Consider the following 24,240-nt stretch of genomic DNA (forward strand, 5'->3'; position numbering starts at 1 on the left):
GACACCTCGTCACAGCCGGAGATCTAGCTACCCCTAAAGGTAGAAACAGGAAAGCTATCTTGCCTCAGAGAAAATCCCCAAAGGATAGGACAGCCCCCCACAAATAATGACTGTGAGAGGAGAAGGAAATGACATACGTAGTATGAAACAAGATTCAGCAAAGGAGGCCACTTCTAGCTAGATAGGTAGTACAGGAAAGAACACTGTGCGGTCAGTAATAAAAACTAGAAAAAGTCCACCGCAGAGAAATGCAAAAATCTCCACACCTGACTAAAGGTGTGGAGGGCAGAATCTGCTGCCCAGAGCTTCCAGCTTAGCTGAATAGATCCATACTGATAAGCTGGACAAATGAGCAAAACCTAGAATGTGCTGAACAATAAGTCCACAACTAGAGGACTGCAAAAGGACAAGCAAGGACTTATCTTTGCTGAACAGGTCAGAGTGTCAGAGAAATCCAAAAGAGCCGAGACTCCAAGCAGGAACAATTGACAACTGGCATTGATTGAGGGATAAGGCCAGACTAAAATAGCCGAGCCAGAAAGACGATCAGTGGAAGCAGCTGCTGATGCTAAATCCAAGAAGCAGCCATACCACTCAAAACCACCGGAGGGAGCCCAAGAGCAGAACTCACAAAAGTGCTACTTACAACCACCGGAGGGAGCCCAAGAGCGGAATTCACAACAGGGTTGCCAGTGTGCGCAGGTGGACAGGTTGCGGTGTGTGACGGGTTGCCACTGTGTACAGGCTGACAGGTTGCAGTGTGTGTGACAGGTTGCTGGTGTGCACAGGCGGATGGGTTGGTTGTGTGTGACAGGTTGCCGGTGTGTACAGGCGGACGAGTCGCTGTGTGTGACGGGTTGCTGTGCACAGGCGAACGAGTCGCGGCGTGTGACGAGTTGCCAGTGAGTGCAGGTGGAGGGGTTGCAGTGTGTGACGGGTTGCCGATGTGTAGAGGCGGACAGGTTGCAGTGTGTGATGGGTTGCCAGTGTGCGCAGGTGGACAGGTTGCGGTGTGTGACGGGTTTCCCGGTGTGTACAGGTGGGTGAGTCGCAGTGTTTGACGGGTTGCCAGTGTGCACAGGCGGGCGGGTTACAATGTGTGACGGGTTGCCGGTGTGTGCAGGTGGACGGGTTGCAGTGTGTGACGGGTTTCCCCGTGTCTACAGGTGGGTGAGTCGCGGTGTGTGACGGGTTGCCACTGTGCACAGGCTGACAGGTTGCGGTGTGTGAGGGGTTGCCAGTGTGCGCAGGCGGACGGTGCCGGTGTGCTATCTGCTGCCCGTCACGCTCTTCCTGGTCCTGCCAGAAATCATCTCCGGCCGGGTCCGATCTAATGTGAAATGCCTCTTGACAACAGCAGAGCTCTTGAGAGAAACCACGAAGCACAGAGGAGGACGGAGGTTTCTGTACAGATGTCCGCCGAGGCTGACCACACCGCAGAGTTCTGTTGAGAGCCCCCAAGTCATTAATAATACTGATTTTACTTGTTAACATTGCCCCTTCAATTCCACAGCTGTAGAGACATCATCGCTGTCCCCATCGGGGCTCACAATCTACATCCCCATCAGTCTCTGGAGTGTGGGAGGAAACCCCACAAACATGGGGAGAACCCTGGAATCTGTGATTCCTGGGGTCCGAGCTGCCCCCCACTTTGCCTTCCTCCTCTAGTAGCGGCAGGTGCAGGCCCCCACAGGTCGGTGTGCTATCATGCAGTGTTGGCTCTCAGTGAGGACCAGTGCTGCAGGACACTGGGGAGCGGCGCTGTGTGCGGCGGCGCTGTGTGCGGTGGCGCTGTATGCGGTGGCGCTGTATGCGGTGCCCCCGTGCTCGGGGCAGCGGCGGTGAGTTGTGCTTTCCCTCTGCGGCCGCAGGACGGTGACGATCCCCTTTGATGGTGATGAGCTGTTCTGTGTTGTACGGTGGCAGGTAACGAGGTTCTGCCTGTGCTGATTACCGCCATACACCGCGCCACACTGAGCATTCAGATAGCGCAGTATCGTCCGGTCGCTCCGTGGCCGTTTACTCCTGGTCTAATTATTCACACGGCGCTAGTCCACCGAGCTTTGTAAGAATCAAAGTGGCCGCCAGTGGCGGTGAATAGGTGCCGGCGCTGCCGTCTCGTGGCCTTGTGAAGCTGCGGCGTGAATTCAATAGGTAACTAGTCCTGATAACTGATCCTATTTTTACTTGTCATTTTTAATGAGTACGGGTAATTCGTGTTGCCGCGTTTCGCGCCTCCGGCTCCCGCTGCTTTCTGCTCTGCCGGCTTACTCCTTGCTCCCGTCTTTTGTGGGCTTTCGGCCGCACTTCTGTGTCGACTCTAACTTCTCGCCTCTTTGTTATATCACCTGCTAAATGAATCCCCACTGCTCGGGGGGCGCCGGCGGTGCGCCGGAGAAAGAGCGGCCTGCCCTACAAGGATTAGAAGAAAAACTCCGCTAAATGGGAACGCGGCATCAAAGGCGGCCATTGTACACGAGACAGCCTGCGAGTGAGCGCGATTCATCTTCATTCCACTGCAGGAAGTAGTTTTGTGAATCCGCAGAGGTGAACTTTATCCCCCGCTCCGCTTTGTTAGCGCTTACAATTGCAGAATGGGATTCCTGGTCGGCCGGCGGCGGCACAATGAGCAGCGCGCCCACCCTTCCCTCGCCGGTGTCGGCCCCGTGTCCCCCAGCGTTGCTCCCTTCTCCCCCGTTCCCCCTCTCTGTACATTTCCTTTCTACCTTTCTTCCTTTCATTCCGTCTCGCTTTTCTCCGCTCTATAAAAAGCGATCCGTCTGCCTTTTGAACTAGGAATCTGCGAGTGAGGCCTAACCGAGAGCTGTGTGGCTCCTTTCTACCTTTGTGTTTGCAGATGAAACTCCCCAGCTCAGTTGGACAGAAGAAGATTAAAGCTCTGGATCAGATGCTATCGGAACTCGGAGTAGGTGAGTTTAGAAAAAAAAGAAGGGCGCCAGAAGTGGGGGGAGGAGGGGTGCGGGGAGGAAGCGGCCCAGCGCTCTTTTGTAGTGCCGCCGCACTGAGTGTGTTATTATCCACTAATACAGAGAGTTTGTCTGATCTGCAGCCGCACGCGTTTCCTTTCTCTTCTGCCATTATCAAGTGCAGCGTCAGAGAGGAACATGGCACAATATGGCGATATCCTGCTCCGGGGGAGGGGAATCATCCAGGTGCGGCACGGGTGCATGCCAGCGTGAGGATGGGGCTTGTCCGGAGCACCGATGATGGCGTCTGAGCGAGACAGTTACACAATGAGGATGGGGCTTGTCCGGAGCTCCGATGATGGCGTCTGAGCGAGACAGTTACACAATGAGGATGGGGCTTGTCCGGAGCTCCGATGATGGCGTCTGAGCGAGACAGTTACACATTGAGGATGGGGCTTGTCCGGAGCTCCGATGATGGCGTCTGAGCGAGACAGTTACACATTGAGGATGGGGCTTGTCTGGAGCTCCGATGATGGCGTCTGAGCGAGACTGTTACACATTGAGGATGGGGCTTGTCTGGAGCTCTGATGATGGCGTCTGAGCGAGACAGTTACATAATGAAGATGGGGCTTGTCTGGAGCTCCGATGATGGCGTCTGAGCGAGACAGTTACGTAATGAGGATGGGGCTTGTCCGGAGCTCCGATGATGGCGTCTAAGCGTGACTGTTACACAATGAGGATGGGGCTTGTCTGGAGCTCTGATGATGGCGTCTGAGCGAGACAGTTACATAATGAAGATGGGGCTTGTCCGGAGCTCCGATGATGGCGTCTAAGCGTGACTGTTACACAATGAGGATGGGGCTTGTCTGGAGCTCCGATGATGGCGTCTGAGCGAGACAGTTACATAATGAGGATGGGGCTTGTCCGGAGCTCCGATGATGGCGTCTGAGCGAGACAGTTACATAATGAGGATGGGGCTTGTCCGGAGCTCCGATGATGGCGTCTGAGCGAGACAGTTACATAATGAGGATGGGGCTTGTCCGGAGCTCCGATGATGGCGTCTGAGCGAGACAGTTACATAATGAAGATGGGGCTTGTCCAGAGCTCCGATGATGGCGTCTGAGCGAGACAGTTACATAATGAGGATGGGGCTTGTCCGGAGCTCCGATGATGGCGTCTGAGCGAGACAGTTACATAATGAGGATGGGGCTTGTCCGGAGCTCCGATGATGGCGTCTGAGCGTGACTGTTACATAATGAGGATGGGGCTTGTCCGGAGCTCCGATGATGGCGTCTGAGCAAGACAGTTACATAATGAGGATGGGGCTTGTCCGGAGCTCCGATGATGGCGTCTGAGCGAGACAGTTACATAATGAGGATGGGGCTTGTCCGGAGCTCTGATGATGGCGTCTGAGCAAGACAGTTACATAATGAGGATGGGGCTTGTCCGGAGCTCCGATGATGGCGTCTGAGCGTGACTGTTACATAATGAGGATGGGGCTTGTCCGGAGCTCCGATGATGGCGTCTGAGCGAGACAGTTACACAATGAGGATGGGGCTTGTCCGGAGCTCCGATGATGGCGTCTGAGCGAGACAGTTACATAATGAGGATGGGGCTTGTCCGGAGCTCCGATGATGGCGTCTGAGCGAGACAGTTACATAATGAGGATGGGGCTTGTCCGGAGCTCCGATGATGGCGTCTGAGCGAGACAGTTACATAATGAGGATGGGGCTTGTCCGGAGCTCCGATGATGGCGTCTGAGCGTGACTGTTACATAATGAGGATGGGGCTTGTCCGGAGCTCCGATGATGGCGTCTGAGCAAGACAGTTACATAATGAGGATGGGGCTTGTCCGGAGCTCCGATGATGGCGTCTGAGCGAGACAGTTACATAATGAGGATGGGGCTTGTCCGGAGCTCCGATGATGGCGTCTGAGCAAGACAGTTACATAATGAGGATGGGGCTTGTCCGGAGCTCCGATGATGGCGTCTGAGCGTGACTGTTACATAATGAGGATTGGGCTTGTCCGGAGCTCCGATGATGGCGTCTGAGCGAGACAGTTACACAATGAGGATGGGGCTTGTCCGGAGCTCCGATGATGGTGTCTGAGTGAGACAGTTACACAATGAGGATGGGGCTTGTCCGGAGCTCCGATGATGGCGTCTGAGCGAGACAGTTACATAATGAGGATGGGGCTTGTCCGGAGCTCCGATGATGGCGTCTGAGCGTGACTGTTACATAATGAGGATGGGGCTTGTCCGGAGCTCCGATGATGGCGTCTGAGCAAGACAGTTACATAATGAGGATGGGGCTTGTCCGGAGCTCCGATGATGGCGTCTGAGCGTGACTGTTACATAATGAGGATGGGGCTTGTCCGGAGCTCCGATGATGGCGTCTGAGCGAGACAGTTACATAATGACAGCTTCAATCTTCTCTGGAATGTTCTTCAATCCACCATGTTTGCTTGCTGCCAGTGAATGGGACCCGTCAGTTTCCATCCAGGAGTTTTGCGGATTTGGCCTTCCAAACACATCTACAAAGTTATGTCGTTCCTCTGCTATTCCTCCTGGAAGCATAAGAATATAGTGACAGCCGGGAGTATAATCGTAGAGGAGCGTCAGTGCTGACCACACGGTCTGCTGGACACGCCCCTTTGACATGAATGGTCACACCCAGTTGTCACTTTATTGCTAGATTAGTACAAAGACTTTGCAGAGTTATCAGGAAGGATCCAGGAGAGCAGACTGCGCCGTTCCTAGTCCTGCTCTCACATGCCAGGCGCGTTACAGTGTGTCGGTGCAGTGCGGCTGTGAGTGTGGGTCGTTACAGTGTGTCGGTGCAGTGCGGCTGTGAGTGCGTGTTGTTACAGTGTGTTGGTGTAGTGCGGCTGTGGGTGCTGGTCGTTACAGTGTGTCGGTGCAGTGCGGCTGTGGGTGCTGGTCGTTACAGTGTGTCGGTGCAGTGCGGCTGTGGGTGCTGGTCGTTACAGTGTGTCAGGGCAGGGCGGCTGTGGGTGCGGGTCCTGGATGGCGCCACCTGCTGTTTCCTGTCTGCACCTTCCCACTGTCAGGAACCCTGCTGCTGTGTGAGCAGGACCGGGCAGCACAGGGCTCTGGTCAGAAACCTTCCTCCACTGTCCTCCGTCGTCAGGATGGCGGCAGTGATGTCGCTCACCGGCAGTGATGTGTTTTTTGTGCCTGAATTGTGCAGCAGTAGTTGGTGACCCTAATTCCCCAGAAAGACGGTGGGGCGAGGAGCTGAGTGGGCCCCCGTCCTGCGGAGTCAGAGGAACTGACCAGCACATCCCAACCAGTGTGACCAGGTGCCGGCGAACACAACAACTCTAAGAAGTAGAAAGCTGCACTCAGATCTTCTATAAAAGCAGAACATGGCGTCAGGCGTGAGAGCCAGAGGCGTCTGTCCGGTCCCAGCGCCCCCCGACCCCTGAGACGTCTGTAACATGTGTCCTCGTCCCCATATAACTCGTTACTCCTGATTCTCCGCAGATCTCAACCCGATGCCGACGGAGGACATCGTGCAGATGTTTAATGAGCTGCGCAGCGACCTGGTCCTGCTCTACGAGCTCAAGCAAGCCTTCTCCAACTGCGAGTACGAGCTGCAGATGCTTCGCCATCGCTTCGAGGCTTTGTCTAAAACCGGAAACGCCACCACTGTGCCAGCAGACAGCGCCAGCGGGGATGGTCAGACACCTGTCAGCACCGAGGAGATCAAACTGGAGGCGAAGGACGCCATCATAGACGTGGTGGGGGCTCCACTGACGCCCAACTCGGTGAGTGTACCATACCCTGGTGGGAGAGGGTCCCAACGACAGGTCCATAGGGCGGGCAATGGCGGCAGTATTATAGTAACTATATTACTGTACATAGGGGCAGTATTATAGTAGTTATATCCTTGTACACAGGAGCAGTATTATAGTAGTTATATTCTTGTACATAGGAGCAGTATTATAGTAGTTATATTCTTGTACATAGGAGCAGTATTATAGTAGTTATATTCTTGTACATAAGAGCAGTATTATAGTAGTTATATTCTTGTACATAGGAGCAGTATTATAGTAGTTATATTCTTGTACATAGGAGCAGTATTATAGTAGATATATTCTTGTATATAGGAGCAGTATTATAGTAGTTATATTCTTGTATATAGGGGGCAGTATTATAGTAGTTATATTCTTGTACATAGGAGCAGTATTATAGTAGTTATATTCTTGTACATAGGGGCAGTATTATAGTAGATATATTCTTGTACATAGGAGCAGTATTATAGTAGTTATATTCTTGTATATAGGGGCAGTATTATAGTAGTTATATTCTTGTACATAGGAGCAGTATTATAGTAGTTATATTCTTGTACATAGGAGCAGTATTATAGTAGTTATATTCTTGTACATAGGGGCAGTATTATAGTAGTTATATTCTTGTACATAGGAGCAGTATTATAGTAGTTATATTATTGTACATAGGAGCAGTATTATAGTAGTTATATTCTTGTACATAGGAGCAGTATTATAGTAGTTATATTCTTGTACATAGGAGCAGTATTATAGTAGTTATATTCTTGTACATAGAGGGCAGTATTATAGTAGTTATATTCTTGTACATAGGGGCAGTATTATAGTAGTTATATTCATGTACATAGGGGCAGTATTATAGTAGTTACATTCTTGTACATAGGGGGCAGTATTATAGTAGTTATATTCTTGTACATAGGGGCAGTAATATAGTAGTTATATTCTTGTACATAGGGGGCAGTATTATAGCAGTTATATTCTTGTACATAGGAGCAGTATTATAGTAGTTATATCCTTGTACATAGGGGGCAGTATTATAGTAGTTATATTCTTATACATAGGGGCAGTATTATAGTAGTAGGTATATTCTTGTACATAGGGGCAGTATTATAGTAGTTATATCCTTGTACATAGGGGGCAGTATTATAGTAGTTATATTCTTGTACATAGGGGCAGTATTATAGTAGTTATATTCTTGTACATAGGAGCAGTATTATAGTAGTTATATTCTTGTACATAGGGGCAGTATTATAGTAGTTATATTCTTGTACATAGGGGCAGTATTATAGTAGTTATATTCCTGTACATAGGGGGCAGTATTATAGTAGTTATATTCCTGTACATAGGAGCAGTATTATAGTAGTTATATTCCTGTACATAGGAGCAGTATTATAGTAGTTATAGTCTTGTACATAGGGGCAGTATTACAGTAGTTGTATTCTTGTACATAGGAACAGTATTATAGTAGTTATATTCTTGTACATAGGAGCAGTATTATAGTAGTTATATTCTTGTACATAAAAGCAGTATTATAGTAGTTATATTCTTGTACATAGAGGGCAGCATTATAGTAGTTATATTCTTGTACATAGGAGCAGTATTATAGTAGTTATATTCTTGTACATAGAGGGCAGTATTATAGTAGTTATATTCTTGTACATAGGAGCAGTATTATAGTAGTTATATTCTTGTCCATAGGGGGCAGTATTATAGTAGTTATATTCTTGTACATAGGGGGCAGTATTATAGTAGTTATATTCTTGTACATAGGAGCAGTACTATAGTAGTTATATTCTTGTACATAAGAGCAGTATTATAGTAGTTATATTCTTGTACATAGGAGCAGTATTATAGTAGTTATATTCTTGTACATAGGAGCAGTATTATAGTAGTTATATTCTTGTACATAAGAGCAGTATTATAATAGTTATATTCTTGTACATAGGAGCAGTATTATAGTAGTTATATTCTTGTACATAAGAGCAGTATTATAGTAGTTATATTCTTGTACATAAGAGCAGTATTATAGTAGTTATATTCTTGTACATAGGGACAGTATTATAGTAGTTATATTCTTGTATATAGGGGCAGTATTATAGTAGTTATATTCTTGTACATAGGAGCAGTATTATAGTAGTTATATTCTTGTACATAGAGGGCAGTATTATAGTAGTTATATTCTTGTACATACGAGCAGTATTATAGTAGTTATATTCTTGTACATAAGAGCAGTATTATAGTAGTTATATTCTTGTACATAGGAGCAGTATTATAGTAGTTATATCCTTGTACATAGGAGCAGTATTATAGTAGTCATATTCTTGTACATAAGAGCAGTATTATAGTAGTTATATTCTTGTACATAAGAGCAGTATTATAGTAGTTATATTCTTGTACATAGGGGGCAGTATTATAGTAGTTATATTCTTGTACATAGGAGCAGTATTATAGTAGTTATATTCTTGTACATAAGAGCAGTATTATAGTAGTTATATCCTTGTACGTAGGGGCAGTATTATAGTAGTTATATTCTTGTACATAAGAGCAGTATTATAGTAGTTATATTCTTGTACATAGAGGGCAGTATTCTAGTAGTTATATTCTTGTACTTAGGAGCAGTATTATAGTAGTTATATTCTTGTACATAAGAGCAGTATTATAGTAGTTATATTCTTGTACATAGGAGCAGTATTATAGTAGTTATATTCTAGGACATAGGAGCAGTATTATAGTAGTTGTATTCTTGTACATAGGGGGCAGTATTATAGTAATTACATTCTTGTACATAGGGGCAGTATTATAGTAGTTATATTCTTGTACATAGGGGCAGTATTATAGTAGTTATATTCTTGTACATAGGAGCAGTATTATAGTAGTTATATTCCTGTACATAGGAGCAGTATTATAGTAGTTATATTCTTGTACATAGAGGGCAGTATTATAGTAGTTATATTCTTGTACATAGGAGCAGTATTATAGTAGTTATATTCTTGTACATAGGAGCAGTATTATAGTAGTTATATTCTTGTACATAGAGGGCAGTATTATAGTAGTTATATTCTTGTACATAGAGGGCAGTATTATAGTAGTTATATTCTTATACGTAGGAGCAGTATTATAGTAGTTATATTCTTGTACGTAGGAGCAGTATTATAGTAGTTATATTCTTGTACATAGGAGCAGTATTATAGTAGTTATATTCTTGTACATAGGGGCAGTATTATAGTAGTTATATTATTGTACATAGAGGCAGTATTATAGTAGTTATATTCTTGTACATAGGAGCAGTATTATAGTAGTTATATTCTTGTACATAGGAGCAGTATTATAGTAGTTATATTCTTGTACATAAGAGCAGTATTATAGTAGTTATATTCTTGTACATAGGAGCAGTATTATAGTAGTTATATTCTAGGACATAGGAGCAGTATTATAGTAGTTGTATTCTTGTACATAGGGGGCAGTATTATAGTAATTACATTCTTGTACATAGGGGCAGTATTATAGTAGTTATATTCTTGTACATAGGGGCAGTATTATAGTAGTTATATTCTTGTACATAGGAGCAGTATTATAGTAGTTATATTCCTGTACATAGGAGCAGTATTATAGTAGTTATATTCTTGTACATAGAGGGCAGTATTATAGTAGTTATATTCTTGTACATAGGAGCAGTATTATAGTAGTTATATTCTTGTACATAGAGGGCAGTATTATAGTAGTTATATTCTTATACGTAGGAGCAGTATTATAGTAGTTATATTCTTGTACGTAGGAGCAGTATTATAGTAGTTATATTCTTGTCCATAGGAGCAGTATTATAGTAGTTATATTCTTGTACATAGGGGCAGTATTATAGTAGTTATATTCTTGTACATAGGAGCAGTATTATAGTAGTTATATTCTTGTACATAGGAGCAGTATTATAGTAGTTATATTCTTGTACATAGGAGCAGTATTATAGTAGTTATATTCTTGTACATAGGGGCAGTATTATAGTAGTTATATTCTTGTACATAGGAGCAGTATTATAGTAGTTATATTCTTGTACATAGGGAGCAGTATTATAGTAGTTATATTCTTGTACATAGGGGCAGTATTATAGTAGTTATATTCTTGTACATAGGAGCAGTATTATAGTAGTTATATTCTTGTACATAGGAGCAGTATTATAGTAGTTATATTCCTGTACATAGGAGCAGTATTATAGTAGTTATATTCTTGTACATAGAGGGCAGTATTATAGTAGTTATATTCTTGTACATAGGAGCAGTATTATAGTAGATATATTCTTGTACATAGGAGCAGTATTATAGTAGTTATATTCTTGTACATAGGAGCAGTATTATAGTAGTTATATCCTTGTACATAGGGGCAGTATTATAGCAGTTATATTCTTGTATATAGGGGCAGTATTATAGTAGTTATATTCTTGTACATAGGAGCAGTATTATAGTAGTTATATTCTTGTACATAGGAGCAGTATTATAGTAGTTATATTCTTGTACATAAGAGCAGTATTATAGTAGTTATATTCTTGTACATAGAGGGCAGTATTATAGTAGTTATATTCTTGTACATAGGGGCAGTATTATAGTAGTTATATTCTTGTACATAGGAGCAGTATTATGGTAGTTATATTCTTGTACATAAGAGCAGTATTATAGTAGTTATATTCTTGTACATAGGAGCAGTATTACAGTAGTTATATTCTTGTACATAGGGGCAGTATTATAGTAGTTATATTCCTCTACATAGAGGGCAGTATTATAATAGTTATATTCTTGTACATAGGGGCAGTATTATAGTAGTTATATCCTTGTACATAGGTGCAGTATTATAGTAGTTATATTCTTGTTCATATGGGCAGTATTATAGTAGTTATATTCTTGTACATAGGAGCAGTATTATAGTAGTTATATTCTTGTACATAGGGGCAGTATTATAGTTGTTATATTCTTGTACATAGGAGCAGTATTATAATAGTTATATTCTTGTACATAGGAGCAGTATTATAGTAGTTATATTCTTGTACATAGGAGCAGTATTATAGTAACTATGTTACTGTACATGGGGGCAGTATCATAGTAGTTATATTCCTGTACATAGGAGGAGTATTATAGTAGTTATATTCTTGTACATAGGGGCAGTATTATAGTAGTTATATTCTTGTACATAGGAGCAGTATTATAGTAGTTATATTCTTGTACATAGGAGCAGTAATATAGTAGTTATATTCTTGTACATAGGAGCAGTATTATAGTAGTTATATCCTTGTACATAGGGGCAGTATTATAGCAGTTATATTCTTGTATATAGGGGCAGTATTATAGTAGTTATATTCTTGTATATAGGGAGCAGTATTATAGTAGTTATATTCTTGTACATAGGAGCAGTATTATAGTAGTTATATTCTTGTACATAGGGGCAGTATTATAGTAGTTATATTCTTGTATATAGGGGCAGTATTATAGTAGTTATATTCTTGTATATAGGGAGCAGTATTATAGTAGTTATATTCTTGTACATAGGAGCAGTATTATAGTAGTTATATTCCTGTACATAGGGGCAGCTTTATAGTAGTTATATTCTTGTACATAGGAGCAGTATTATAGTAGTTATAGTCTTGTACATAGGGAGCAGTATTATAGTAGTTATATTCTTGTACATAGGAGCAGTATTATAGTAGTTATATTTTTGTACATAGGGGCAGTATTATAGTAGTTATATTCTTGTACATAGGAGCAGTATTATAGTAGTTATAGTCTTGTACATAGGGAGCAGTATTATAGTAGTTATATTCTTGTACATAGGGGCAGCATTATAGTAGTTATAGTCTTGTACATAGGGAGCAGTATTATAATAGGTACATTCTTGTACATAGGGGCAGTATTATAGTAGTTATATTCTTTTACATAGGGAGCAGTATTATAATAGTTATATTCTTGTACACAGGAGCAGTATTATAGTAGTTATATTCTTGTACATAGGAGCAGTATTATAGTACTTATATTCTTGTACATAGGAGCAGTATTATAGTAGTTATATTCTTTTACATAGGGGCAGTATTATAGCAGTTATATTCTTGTATATAGGGGCAGTATTATAGTAGTTATATTCTTGTACATAGGAGCAGTATTATAGTAGTTATATTCTTGTACATAGGAGCAGTATTATAGTAGTTATATCCTTGTACATATGGGCAGTATTATAGCAGTTATATTCTTGTACATAGGAGCAGTATTATAGTAGTTATAGTCTTGTACATAGGGAGCAGTATTATAGTAGTTATATTCTTGTACATAGGAGCAGTATTATAGTAGTTATATTCTTGTACATAGGGGCAGTATTATAGTAGTTATATTCTTGTACATAAGAGCAGTATTATAGTAGTTATAGTCTTGTACATAGGGAGCAGTATTATAGTAGGTACATTCTTGTACATAGGGGCAGTATTATAGTAGTTATATTCCTGTACATAGGAGTATTATAGTAGTTATATTCTTGTACGTAGGGGCAGTATTATAGTAGTTATATTCTTTTACATAGGGAGCAGTATTATAATAGTTATATTCTTGTACATAGGGGACAGTATTATAGTAGTTATATTCTTGTACACAGGAGCAGTATTATAGTAGTTATATTCTTGTACATAGGAGCAGTATTATAGGAGTTATATTCTTGTACATAGGAGCAGTATTATAGTAGTTATATTCTTGTATATAGGAGCAGTATTATACTAGTTATATTCTTGTACATAGGAGCAGTATTATAGTAGTTATATTCTTGTACATAGGAGCAGTATTATAGTAGTTATATTCTTGTACATAGGGGCAGTATTATAGTAGTTATATTCTTGTACATAGGAGCAGTATTATAGTAGTTATATTCTTTTACAAAGGGCATTTTTTTAGTATTTTTTTTAACTTACCGTATATACTCGCGTATAAGCCGAGATTTTCAGTCCACTTTTTTGGGCTGAAAGTCCCCCTCTCGGCTTATACTCGAGTCATACCCAGAGGTCGGCAGGGGAGGGGGAGCAGGGGCTGTCTAAAAATACTCACCTAGTCCAGGCGCGGTCCCTGCAGGTCCCTGGCTTCCCCGGCGCCGGCAGCAGCAGCTTCAGCTTCTTCCTGTACTGAGCGGTCACATGGTACCGCTCATTACAGTAAATGAATATGCGGCTCCACCTCCCATAGGGGTGGAGCCGCATATTCATTACTTTATTGAGCGGTACCATGTGACTGCTCAATACAGGAAGAACCTGCGGCGTCGGGGAAGTAGGGACTGCACAGCGCCAGGATCAGGTGAGTTTACGGGGAGGGGAGCGCAGTGCTGCGCGATAGTCACCTTTCCTCGTTCCGGGCGCCGATCTGTCTTCAGCAGTGATGCTCAGGTCAGAGGGCGTGGTGACGTAGTTAGTGTGCGCCCTCTGCTGAACGTCGGTGCTGAACATGGAGTGGCGCCGGAACGAGGTGCGGGTGACTATTGAAAGTGCCGGGGGCCTGACCGACGGAGAGGTGAGTATGTGATTTTTTTTTTTTTTTTATTGCAGAAAATGGGGCAAATATCTGTATGGGGCATCTATGGGGCCATAATGTTTGTGCAGCACTATATGGGGCCATAATGTTTGTGCAGCACTATATGGGGCCATAACGTTTGTGCAGCACTATATGGGGCCATAATGTTTGTGCAGCACTATATGGGCCCATAATGTTTGTGCAGCACTACATGGGGGCCATAATGTTTGTGCAGCACTATATGGGGGCCATAATGCTTGTGCAGCACTATATGGGGCCATAACGTTTGTGCAGCACTATATGGGGCCCATAACGTTTGTGCAGCACTATATGGGCCCATAACGTTTGTGCAGCACTATATGGGGCCATAACATTTGTGCATCACTATATGGGGCCATAATATTTGTGCAGTACTATATGGGGCCATAACGTTTGTGCAGCACTACATGGGGGCCATAATGTTTGTGCAGCACTATATGGGGCCATAACATTTGTGCAGCACTATATGGGGCCATAACATTTGTGCAGTACTATATGGGCCCATAATGTTTGTGCAGCACTATATGGGGCCATAACGTTTGTGCAGCACTACATGGGGGCCATAATGTTTGTGCAGCACTATATGGGGCCATAACATTTGTGCAGCACTATATGGGGCCATAACATTTGTGCAGTACTATATGGGCCCATAATGTTTGTGCAGCACTATATGGGGCCATAACGCTTGTGCAGCACTATATGGGGCCATAACGCTTGTGCAGCACTATATGGGGGCCATAACGCTTGTGCAGCACTATATGGGGCCATAACGTTTGTGCAGTACTATATGGGGCAAGTGTCTGTATGGAGCATCTTATGGGGCCATAATCAAGGTTTTTGCAGCACTATATGGGGCAATTATCTTTATAGAGCATCTTATGGGGCCATAATCAGCATTTGCGCAGCATTATATTGGGCAAATGTCTATGGAGCATCTTATGGGGCCATTATTAACCTTTATGCAGGATTATATGGGGCATATTTTAATATGGAGCTTCTTATGGGGCCATAATGAACTGTATGGAGCATTATATGGGGCTCCTGATTCAATATGGATATTCAAAAACACTTAACCTACTGATGTCTCAATTAATTTTACTTTTATTGGTATCTTTTGACATTTACCGGTAGCTGCTGCATTTCCCACCCTAGGCTTATACTCGAGTCATTAAGTTTCCCAGTTTTTTGTGGCAAAATTAGGGGGGTCGGCTTATACTCCAGTATATACGGTAATTATATAGTTGCTTTAATTCCCCAGCGCTATTCAGACATCGTCACTGTCCCCAAATGCAAATAACCATTGAGCCACGGAAGGCTCCTACAGTCCAGTGTTAAATGTTGAAGTTGTTTCCTTTTTTTCTCGCCTACTTTCATGTCCTTCAGATTTTGCTTCTCCTGGTGTCTCTACATTTATCGTCCAAATCAGGTTTTATTTAGTGAAGATTTTAGCCGTGAGATGGATTTCAGCTGTGATATTAGTGTCCAGATTACATCTATTGCTCAGCGCAGTGTGAGCTCCTTGGTCTGTGTAGAAGCGGCCCCCTGTAATCTGGTTCCCGGTTATTCGTCCTTTGTGCCCCTTATTTCCATCTTTACAAACGGTGTGAGATGTATCAGGTGATAATGTGATGGAGTTTCATTTTATATGTTATATCCTGAGCTGCCCCCGAGCCTCGCGGACCACTTGGAAACATGTTGCTGTTTGGGGCTATCTAAAAATAATGATTTCTCCTGACTTGCAGCATATCCTCGTATTTAATCCAGATCTCGCTGCTTCTTTAAGCTCCTTCCAAAGCGAACGGCGTCCTCCGATCTGCCGATAAGGCCTGCGCACTTCAGAGATAAACGTAGACTGTATGAGGATTTCCCAGGAGATTGAAAGCGTCTTATCTATGGGCTGCAGAGGTGACATGCTCCCCCTCGCAGTCCTCCCCGGGCTCCCCCTCGCCGTCCTCCCCGGGCTCCCCCTCGCCGTCCTCCCCCGGCTCCCCCTCGCAGTCCTCCCCGGGCTCCCCCTCGCAGTCCTCCCCCGGCTCCCCCTCGCAGTCCTCCCCGGGCTCCCCCTCGCCGTCCTCCCCCGGCTCCCCCTCGCAGTCCTCCCCGGGCTCCCCCTCGCAGTCCTCCCCGGGCTCCCCCTCGCAGTCCTCCCCGGGCTCCCCCTCGCAGTCCTCCCCGGGCTCCCCCTCGCAGTCCTCCCCGGGCTCCCCCTCGCAGTCCTCCCCGGGCTCCCCCTCGCAGTCCTCCCCGGGCTCCCCCTCAGGCTCCCCCTCGCAGTCCTCCCCGGGCTCCCCCTCGCAGTCCTCCCCGGGCTCCCCCTCGCAGTCCTCCCCGGGCTCCCCCTCGCAGTCCTCCCCGGGCTCCCCCTCGCAGTCCTCCCCGGGCTCCCCCTCGCAGTCCTCCCCGGGCTCCCCCTCGCAGTCCTCCCCGGGCTCCCCCTCGCAGTCCTCCCCGGGCTCCCCCTCGCAGTCCTCCCCGGGCTCCCCCTCGCAGTCCTCCCCGGGCTCCCCCTCGCAGTCCTCCCCGGGCTCCCCCTCGCAGTCCTCCCCGGGCTCCCCCTCGCAGTCCTCCCCGGGCTCCCCCTCGCAGTCCTCCCCGGGCTCCCCCTCGCAGTCCTCCCCGGGCTCCCCCTCGCAGTCCTCCCCGGGCTCCCCCTCGCAGTCCTCCCCGGGCTCCCCCTCGCAGTCCTCCCCGGGCTCCCCCTCGCAGTCCTCCCCGGGCTCCCCCTCGCAGTCCTCCCCGGGCTCCCCCTCGCAGTCCTCCCCGGGCTCCCCCTCGCAGTCCTCCCCGGGCTCCCCCTCGCAGTCCTCCCCGGGCTCCCCTTCTGCGCTCTCGCCCGGGCTCCCCTTCTGCGCTCTCGCCCGCCCTCCTCTTCTGCGCTCTCGCCCGCCCTCCTCTTCTGCGCTCTCGCCCGCCCTCCTCTTCTGCGCTCTCGCCCGCCCTCCTCTTCTGCGCTCTCGCCCGCCCTCCTCTTCTGCGCTCTCGCCCGCCCTCCTCTGTGTAGGGTGTCCGCTCTCAGGGGTGATGGGTACAGGATGTTCTGTCATCTTCCCCGTCGGGCGAGGGAGCTGTGCAGAGGGCGTTCCAGACCCGCGCCCCTGATTGACCGACCTATTTACACATCTATGAGAAGACGCTGTAAATCCAGCACTGAGGCCGCTGGTGGGAAGGGGCTCATGTGCAGCAGAACTTGCAGGTGAGGAGGGTTACCTGTATGGAGACTTATTGGGGGTAGCACCGGTACCACATGTCACAGCTGCACAGTCTTCAGGGTTAATGTGAGGTGGTCACTGACATCTCGGGGGAGTGTGATCAAGCCAATTTACCACACGGTGCATTCATTATGTGGGGGGACGCGTTACATCGCCACTGACATTTACTGGTTGATTAAAGACGACACAATTAGAGTATTCCAAGACTAAAGGTCAGACGCATTCACACTGCGGCCATCGTACACCACCTCGGAAGAGTCCTTGGGGAGAATAGGGCCGGGGATGTCTCCCTTCTGCTCACAGTGGCGTCATGATTATTTGCGGGTGACGGCCCCTCTCTGTGCCCAGCACTGGTCTAATAGTGGGGTGCTCATAATTAGGAAAACATTACTAAAGCCAAAGCCATATTGTCATCAGAGGGGTCCCTAAATTCTCTGACCCATAGGTGGCATCATGGGACCATAAATAAGCACCACCTGCACGAAGGAGTTCATCAAGAAAGCTGTCCCTGCTCTATATAAACAGAGTGCTGTCTACACCAGATAATGCTGAGATCAGCCTGGAAGTCCCCCAGTAAGGACGTTACTGGTAGATGAGCCTCTGCCAGTGGGGTCTGCATTGTGAGATAGCAGGGTCTGGAGAGGAGGACATAGGAGCCTTTTGGGAGTAGGACATGAAGTGGCAGGAGCCTGGCGGGAGTAGGGCATGAGGAGGCAGGAGCCTGGCGGGAGTAGGGCATGAGGAGGCAGGAGCCTGGCGGGAGTAGGGCATGAGGAGGCAGGAGCCTGGCGGGAGTAGGGCATGAGGAGGCAGGAGCCTGGCGGGAGTAGGACATGAGGAGGCAGGAGCCTGGCGGGAGTAGCGCATGAGGAGGCAGAAGCCTGGTGGGAGTAGGACATGAGGAGGCAGGAGCCTGGTGGGAGTAGGACATGAGGAGGCAGGAGCCTGGCAGGGGTAGGACATGAGGAGGCAGGAGAATGGAGGAGCCTGGCGGGAGTAGGACATGTTGAGGCAGGAGGATGGAGGAGCCTGGTGGGAGTAGGATATGAGGAGGACGGAGGAGCCTGGCGGGAGTAGGACATGAGGAGGATGGAGATGCCTGGTGGGAGTAGGACATGAGGAGGACGGAGGAGCCTGGCGGGAGTAGGACATGAGGAGGATGGAGGAGCCTGGCGGGAGTAGGACATGAGGAGGATGGAGGAGCCTGGCGGGAGTAGGACATGAGGAGGATGGAGGAGCCTGGCGGGAAAAGGACATGAGCAGGACGGAGGAGCCTGGCGGGAGTAGGACATGAGGAGGACAGAGGAGCCTGGCGGGAGTAGAACATGAGGAGGCAGGAGGATGGAGGAGCCTAGCAGGAGTAGGACATGAGGCAGGAGGAGCCTGGCGGGAGTAGGACATGAGGAGTATGGAGGAGCCTGGCGGGAGTAGGACATGAGGAGGATGGAGGAGCCTGGCGGGAGTAGGACATGAGGAGGATGGAGGAGCCTGGCGGGAGTAGGACATGAGGAGGATGGAGGAGCCTGGCGGGAGTAGGACATGAGGAGGATGGAGGAGCCTGGCGGGAGTAGGACATGAGGAGGATGGAGGAGCCTGGCGGGAGTAGGACATGAGGAGGATGGAGGAGCCTGGCGGGAGTAGGACATGAGGAGGCAGGAGGAGCCTGGCAGGAGTAGAACATGAGGAGGATGGAGGAGCCTGGCAGGAGTAGGATATGAGGAGGCAGGAGGAGCCTGGCGGGAGTAGGACATGAGAAGGATGGCGGAGCCTGGTGGGAGTAGGACATGAGGAGGATGGAGGAGCCTGGCGGGAGTAGGACATGAGGAGGATGGAGGAGCCTGACGGGAGTAGGACATGAGGAGGATGGAGGAGCCTGGCGGGAGTAGGACATGAGGAGGATGGAGGAGCCTGGCGGGAGTAGGACATGAGGAGGATGGAGGAGCCTGGCGAGAGTAGGACATGAGGAGGATGGAGGAGCCTGGCGGGAGTAGGAAATGAGGAGGATGGAGGAGCCTGGCGGGAGTAGGACATGAGGAAGACGGAGGAGCCTGGCGGGAGTAGGACATGAGGAGGATGGAGGAGCCTGGCGGGAGTAGAACATGAGGAGGCAGGAGGATGGAGGAGCCTGGCAGGAGTAGGACATGAGGAGGCAGGAGGAGCCTGGCGGGAGTAGGAGATGAGGAGGATGGAGGAGCCTGGCGGGAGTAGAACATGAGGAGGCAGGAGGATGGGGGAGCCTGGCAGGAGTAGGACATGAGGAGGATGGAGGAGCCTGGCGGGAGTAGGACATGAGGAGGATGGAGGAGCCTGGCGGGAGTAGGACATGAGGAGGCAGGAGGATGGAGGAGCCTGGCGGGAGTAGGACATGTGGAGGATGGAGGAGCCTGGCGGGAGTAGGACATGAGGAGGACGGAGGAGCCTAGCTGGAGATGGACGTGAGGATGGAGGAGCCTGGCGAGAGTAGGACATGAGGGGGGAGGAGGACTAATGAGCCTGGTGGGAGTAGGACATGAGGATGGAGGCATCGGGCTGGAGTAGGACAGAGGAGCCTGGTGGAAGCAGGACATGAAGAGGGAGGAGGATGTGAGAATGGAGGAGCCTGCCGGGAGGAGGACAGAGGAGCCTGGAGGGAGGATGACATGAGGAGGATAGAGGAGCCTGGCTGGAGGAGGATGGAGGAGCCTGGCAGAAGTAGGAAATGAGGAGGAGGAAGGAGCCTGGCAGGAGTAGGATATGAGGAGGCAGGAGGAGCCTGGCGGGAGTAGGACATGAGGAGTATGGCGGAGTAGGACATGAGGAGGATGGAGGAGCCTGGCGGGAGTAGGACATGAGGAGGATGGAGGAGCCTGGCGGGAGTAGGACATGAGGAGGATGGAGGAGCCTGGCGGGAGTAGGACATGAGGAGGATGGAGGAGCCTGGCGGGAGTAGGACATGAGGAGGATGGAGGAGCCTGGCGGGAGTAGGACATGAGGAGGATGGAGGAGCCTGGTGGGAGTAGGAAATGAGGAGGATGGAGGAGCCTGGCGGGAGTAGGACATGAGGAAGACGGAGGAGCCTGGTGGGAGTAGGACATGAGGAGGCAGGAGGAGCCTGGTGGGAGTAGGACATGAGGACAGGGGAGCCTTGCGGGAGTAGGACATGAGGAGGATGGAGGAGCCCGGCGGGAGTAGGACATGAGGAGGATGGAGGAGCCTGGCGGGAGTAGGACATGAGGAAGACGGAGGAGCCTGGCGGGAGTAGGACATGAGGAGGCAGGAGGAGCCTGGTGGGAGTAGGACATGAGGACAGGGGAGCCTTGCGGGAGTAGGACATGAGGAGGATGGAGGAGCCTGGCGGGAGGATGACATGAGGAGGATAGAGGAGCCTGGCTGGAGGAGGATGGAGGAGCCTGGCAGAAGTAGGAAATGAGGAGGAGGAGGAAGGAGCCTGGCAGGAGTAGGATATGAGGAGGCAGGAGGAGCCTGGCGGGAGTAGGACATGAGGAGTATGGCGGAGTAGGACATGAGGAGGCAGGAGGAGCCTGGTGGGAGTAGGACATGAGGACAGGGGAGCCTTGCGGGAGTAGGACATGAGGAGGATGGAGGAGCCTGGCGGGAGGATGACATGAGGAGGATAGAGGAGCCTGGCTGGAGGAGGATGGAGGAGCCTGGCAGAAGTAGGAAATGAGGAGGAGGAAGGAGCCTGGCAGGAGTAGGATATGAGGAGGATGGAGGAGCCTGGCGGGAGTAGGACATGAGGAGGATGGAGGAGCCTGGCGGGAGTAGGACATGAGGAGGATGGAGGAGCCTGGTGGGAGTAGGAAATGAGGAGGATGGAGGAGCCTGGCGGGAGTAGGACATGAGGAAGACGGAGGAGCCTGGCGGGAGTAGGACATGAGGAGGCAGGAGGAGCCTGGTGGGAGTAGGACATGAGGACAGGGGAGCCTTGCGGGAGTAGGACATGAGGAGGATGGAGGAGCCTGGCGGGAGTAGGACATGAGGAGGACAGGGGAGCCTGGCGGGAGTAGGACATGAGGAGGATGGAGGAGCCTGGTGGGAGTAGGACATGAAGAGGCAGGAGGATGGAGGAGCCTGGCGGGAGTAGGACATGAGGAGGATGGAGGAGCCTGGCGGGAGTAGGACATGAGCAGGATGGAGGAGCCTGGCGGGAGTAGGACATGAGCAGGATGGAGGAGCCTGGCGGGAGTAGGACATGAGGAGGACGGAGGAGCCTGGCGGGAGTAGGACATGAGCAGGACGGAGGAGCCTGGCGGGAGTAGGACGGAGGAGCCTGGCGGGAGTAGGACATGAGTAGGATGGAGGAGCCTGGCGGGAGTAGTAAATGAGGACGGCGGAGCCTGGCGGGCGTAGGACATGAGGAGGCAGGAGGAGCCTGGCGGGAGTAGAACATGAGGAGGCAGGAGGATGGAGGAGCCTGGCAGGAGTAGGACATGAGGAGGATGGAGGAGCCTGGCGGGAGTAGGACATGAGGAGTATGGAGGAGCCTGGCGGGCGTAGGACATGAGGAGGCAGGAGGAGCCTGGTGGGAGTAGGACATGAGGACAGGGGAGCCTGGCGGGAGTAGGACATGAGGATGGAGGAGCCTGGCAGGAGTAGGACATGAGGAGGACAGGGGAGGCTGGTGGGAGTAGGACATGAGGAGGATGGAGGAGCCTGGTGGGAGTAGGACATGAAGAGGCAGGAGGATGGAGGAGCCTGGCGGGAGTAGGACATGAGGAGGATGGAGGAGCCTGGCGGGAGTAGGACATGAGCAGGACGGAGGAGCCTGGCGGGAGTAGGACATGAGTAGGATGGAGGAGCCTGGCGGGAGTAGTAAATGAGGACGGAGGAGCCTGGCGGGCGTAGGACATGAGGAGGCAGGAGGAGCCTGGCGGGAGTAGAACATGAGGAGGCAGGAGGATGGAGCCTGGCAGGAGTAGGACATGAGGAGGATGGAGGAGCCTGGCAGGAGTAGGACATGAGGAGTATGGAGGAGCCTGGCGGGAGTAGGACATGAGGAGGATGGAGGAGCCTGGCGGGAGTAGGACATGAGGAGTATGAAGGAGCCTGGCGGGAGTAGGACATGAGGAGGACGGAGGAGCCTGGCGGGAGTAGGACATGTGGAGGATGGAGGAGCCTGGCGGGAGTAGGACATGAGGAGGACGGAGGAGCCTAGCTGGAGATGGACGTGAGGATGGAGGAGCCTGGCGAGAGTAGGACATGAGGGGGGAGGAGGACTAATGAGCCTGGTGGGAGTAGGACATGAGGATGGAGGCATCGGGCTGGAGTAGGACAGAGGAGCCTGGTGGAAGCAGGACATGAAGAGGGAGGAGGATGTGAGAATGGAGGAGCCTGCCGGGAGGAGGACAGAGGAGCCTGGAGGGAGGATGACATGAGGAGGATAGAGGAGCCTGGCTGGAGGAGGATGGAGGAGCCTGGCAGAAGTAGGAAATGAGGAGGAGGAAGGAGCCTGGCAGGAGTAGGATATGAGGAGGCAGGAGGAGCCTGGCGGGAGTAGGACATGAGGAGTATGGCGGAGTAGGACATGAGGAGGATGGAGGAGCCTGGCGGGAGTAGGACATGAGGAGGATGGAGGAGCCTGGCGGGAGTAGGACATGAGGAGGATGGAGGAGCCTGGCGGGAGTAGGACATGAGGAGGATGGAGGAGCCTGGCGGGAGTAGGACATGAGGAGGATGGAGGAGCCTGGCGGGAGTAGGACATGAGGAGGATGGAGGAGCCTGGTGGGAGTAGGAAATGAGGAGGATGGAGGAGCCTGGCGGGAGTAGGACATGAGGAAGACGGAGGAGCCTGGTGGGAGTAGGACATGAGGAGGCAGGAGGAGCCTGGTGGGAGTAGGACATGAGGACAGGGGAGCCTTGCGGGAGTAGGACATGAGGAGGATGGAGGAGCCCGGCGGGAGTAGGACATGAGGAGGATGGAGGAGCCTGGCGGGAGTAGGACATGAGGAAGACGGAGGAGCCTGGCGGGAGTAGGACATGAGGAGGCAGGAGGAGCCTGGTGGGAGTAGGACATGAGGACAGGGGAGCCTTGCGGGAGTAGGACATGAGGAGGATGGAGGAGCCTGGCGGGAGGATGACATGAGGAGGATAGAGGAGCCTGGCTGGAGGAGGATGGAGGAGCCTGGCAGAAGTAGGAAATGAGGAGGAGGAGGAAGGAGCCTGGCAGGAGTAGGATATGAGGAGGCAGGAGGAGCCTGGCGGGAGTAGGACATGAGGAGTATGGCGGAGTAGGACATGAGGAGGCAGGAGGAGCCTGGTGGGAGTAGGACATGAGGACAGGGGAGCCTTGCGGGAGTAGGACATGAGGAGGATGGAGGAGCCTGGCGGGAGGATGACATGAGGAGGATAGAGGAGCCTGGCTGGAGGAGGATGGAGGAGCCTGGCAGAAGTAGGAAATGAGGAGGAGGAAGGAGCCTGGCAGGAGTAGGATATGAGGAGGATGGAGGAGCCTGGCGGGAGTAGGACATGAGGAGGATGGAGGAGCCTGGCGGGAGTAGGACATGAGGAGGATGGAGGAGCCTGGTGGGAGTAGGAAATGAGGAGGATGGAGGAGCCTGGCGGGAGTAGGACATGAGGAAGACGGAGGAGCCTGGCGGGAGTAGGACATGAGGAGGCAGGAGGAGCCTGGTGGGAGTAGGACATGAGGACAGGGGAGCCTTGCGGGAGTAGGACATGAGGAGGATGGAGGAGCCTGGCGGGAGTAGGACATGAGGAGGACAGGGGAGCCTGGCGGG

The 24,240-nt window shown here is 49.8% G+C and overlaps 1 protein-coding gene across 1 annotated transcript in view; it reads left to right on the top strand.

Annotated features, from left to right (window-relative positions):
* DMAP1 (DNA methyltransferase 1 associated protein 1) overlaps positions 1-24,240 on the top strand; it is a 93,474-nt gene that overhangs the window by 52,613 nt on the left and 16,621 nt on the right. The window contains exons 8-9 of the mRNA XM_077276152.1: positions 2,858-2,930; positions 6,434-6,717. Of these exons, the coding sequence (XP_077132267.1) occupies positions 2,858-2,930; positions 6,434-6,717 (357 nt within the window). The remainder of the gene's footprint in view (positions 1-2,857; positions 2,931-6,433; positions 6,718-24,240) is intronic.

The sequence above is a fragment of the Ranitomeya variabilis genome, chromosome 8 (assembly GCF_051348905.1).
Source record: "Ranitomeya variabilis isolate aRanVar5 chromosome 8, aRanVar5.hap1, whole genome shotgun sequence".
In the NCBI taxonomy this organism is placed as follows: domain Eukaryota; kingdom Metazoa; phylum Chordata; class Amphibia; order Anura; family Dendrobatidae; genus Ranitomeya; species Ranitomeya variabilis.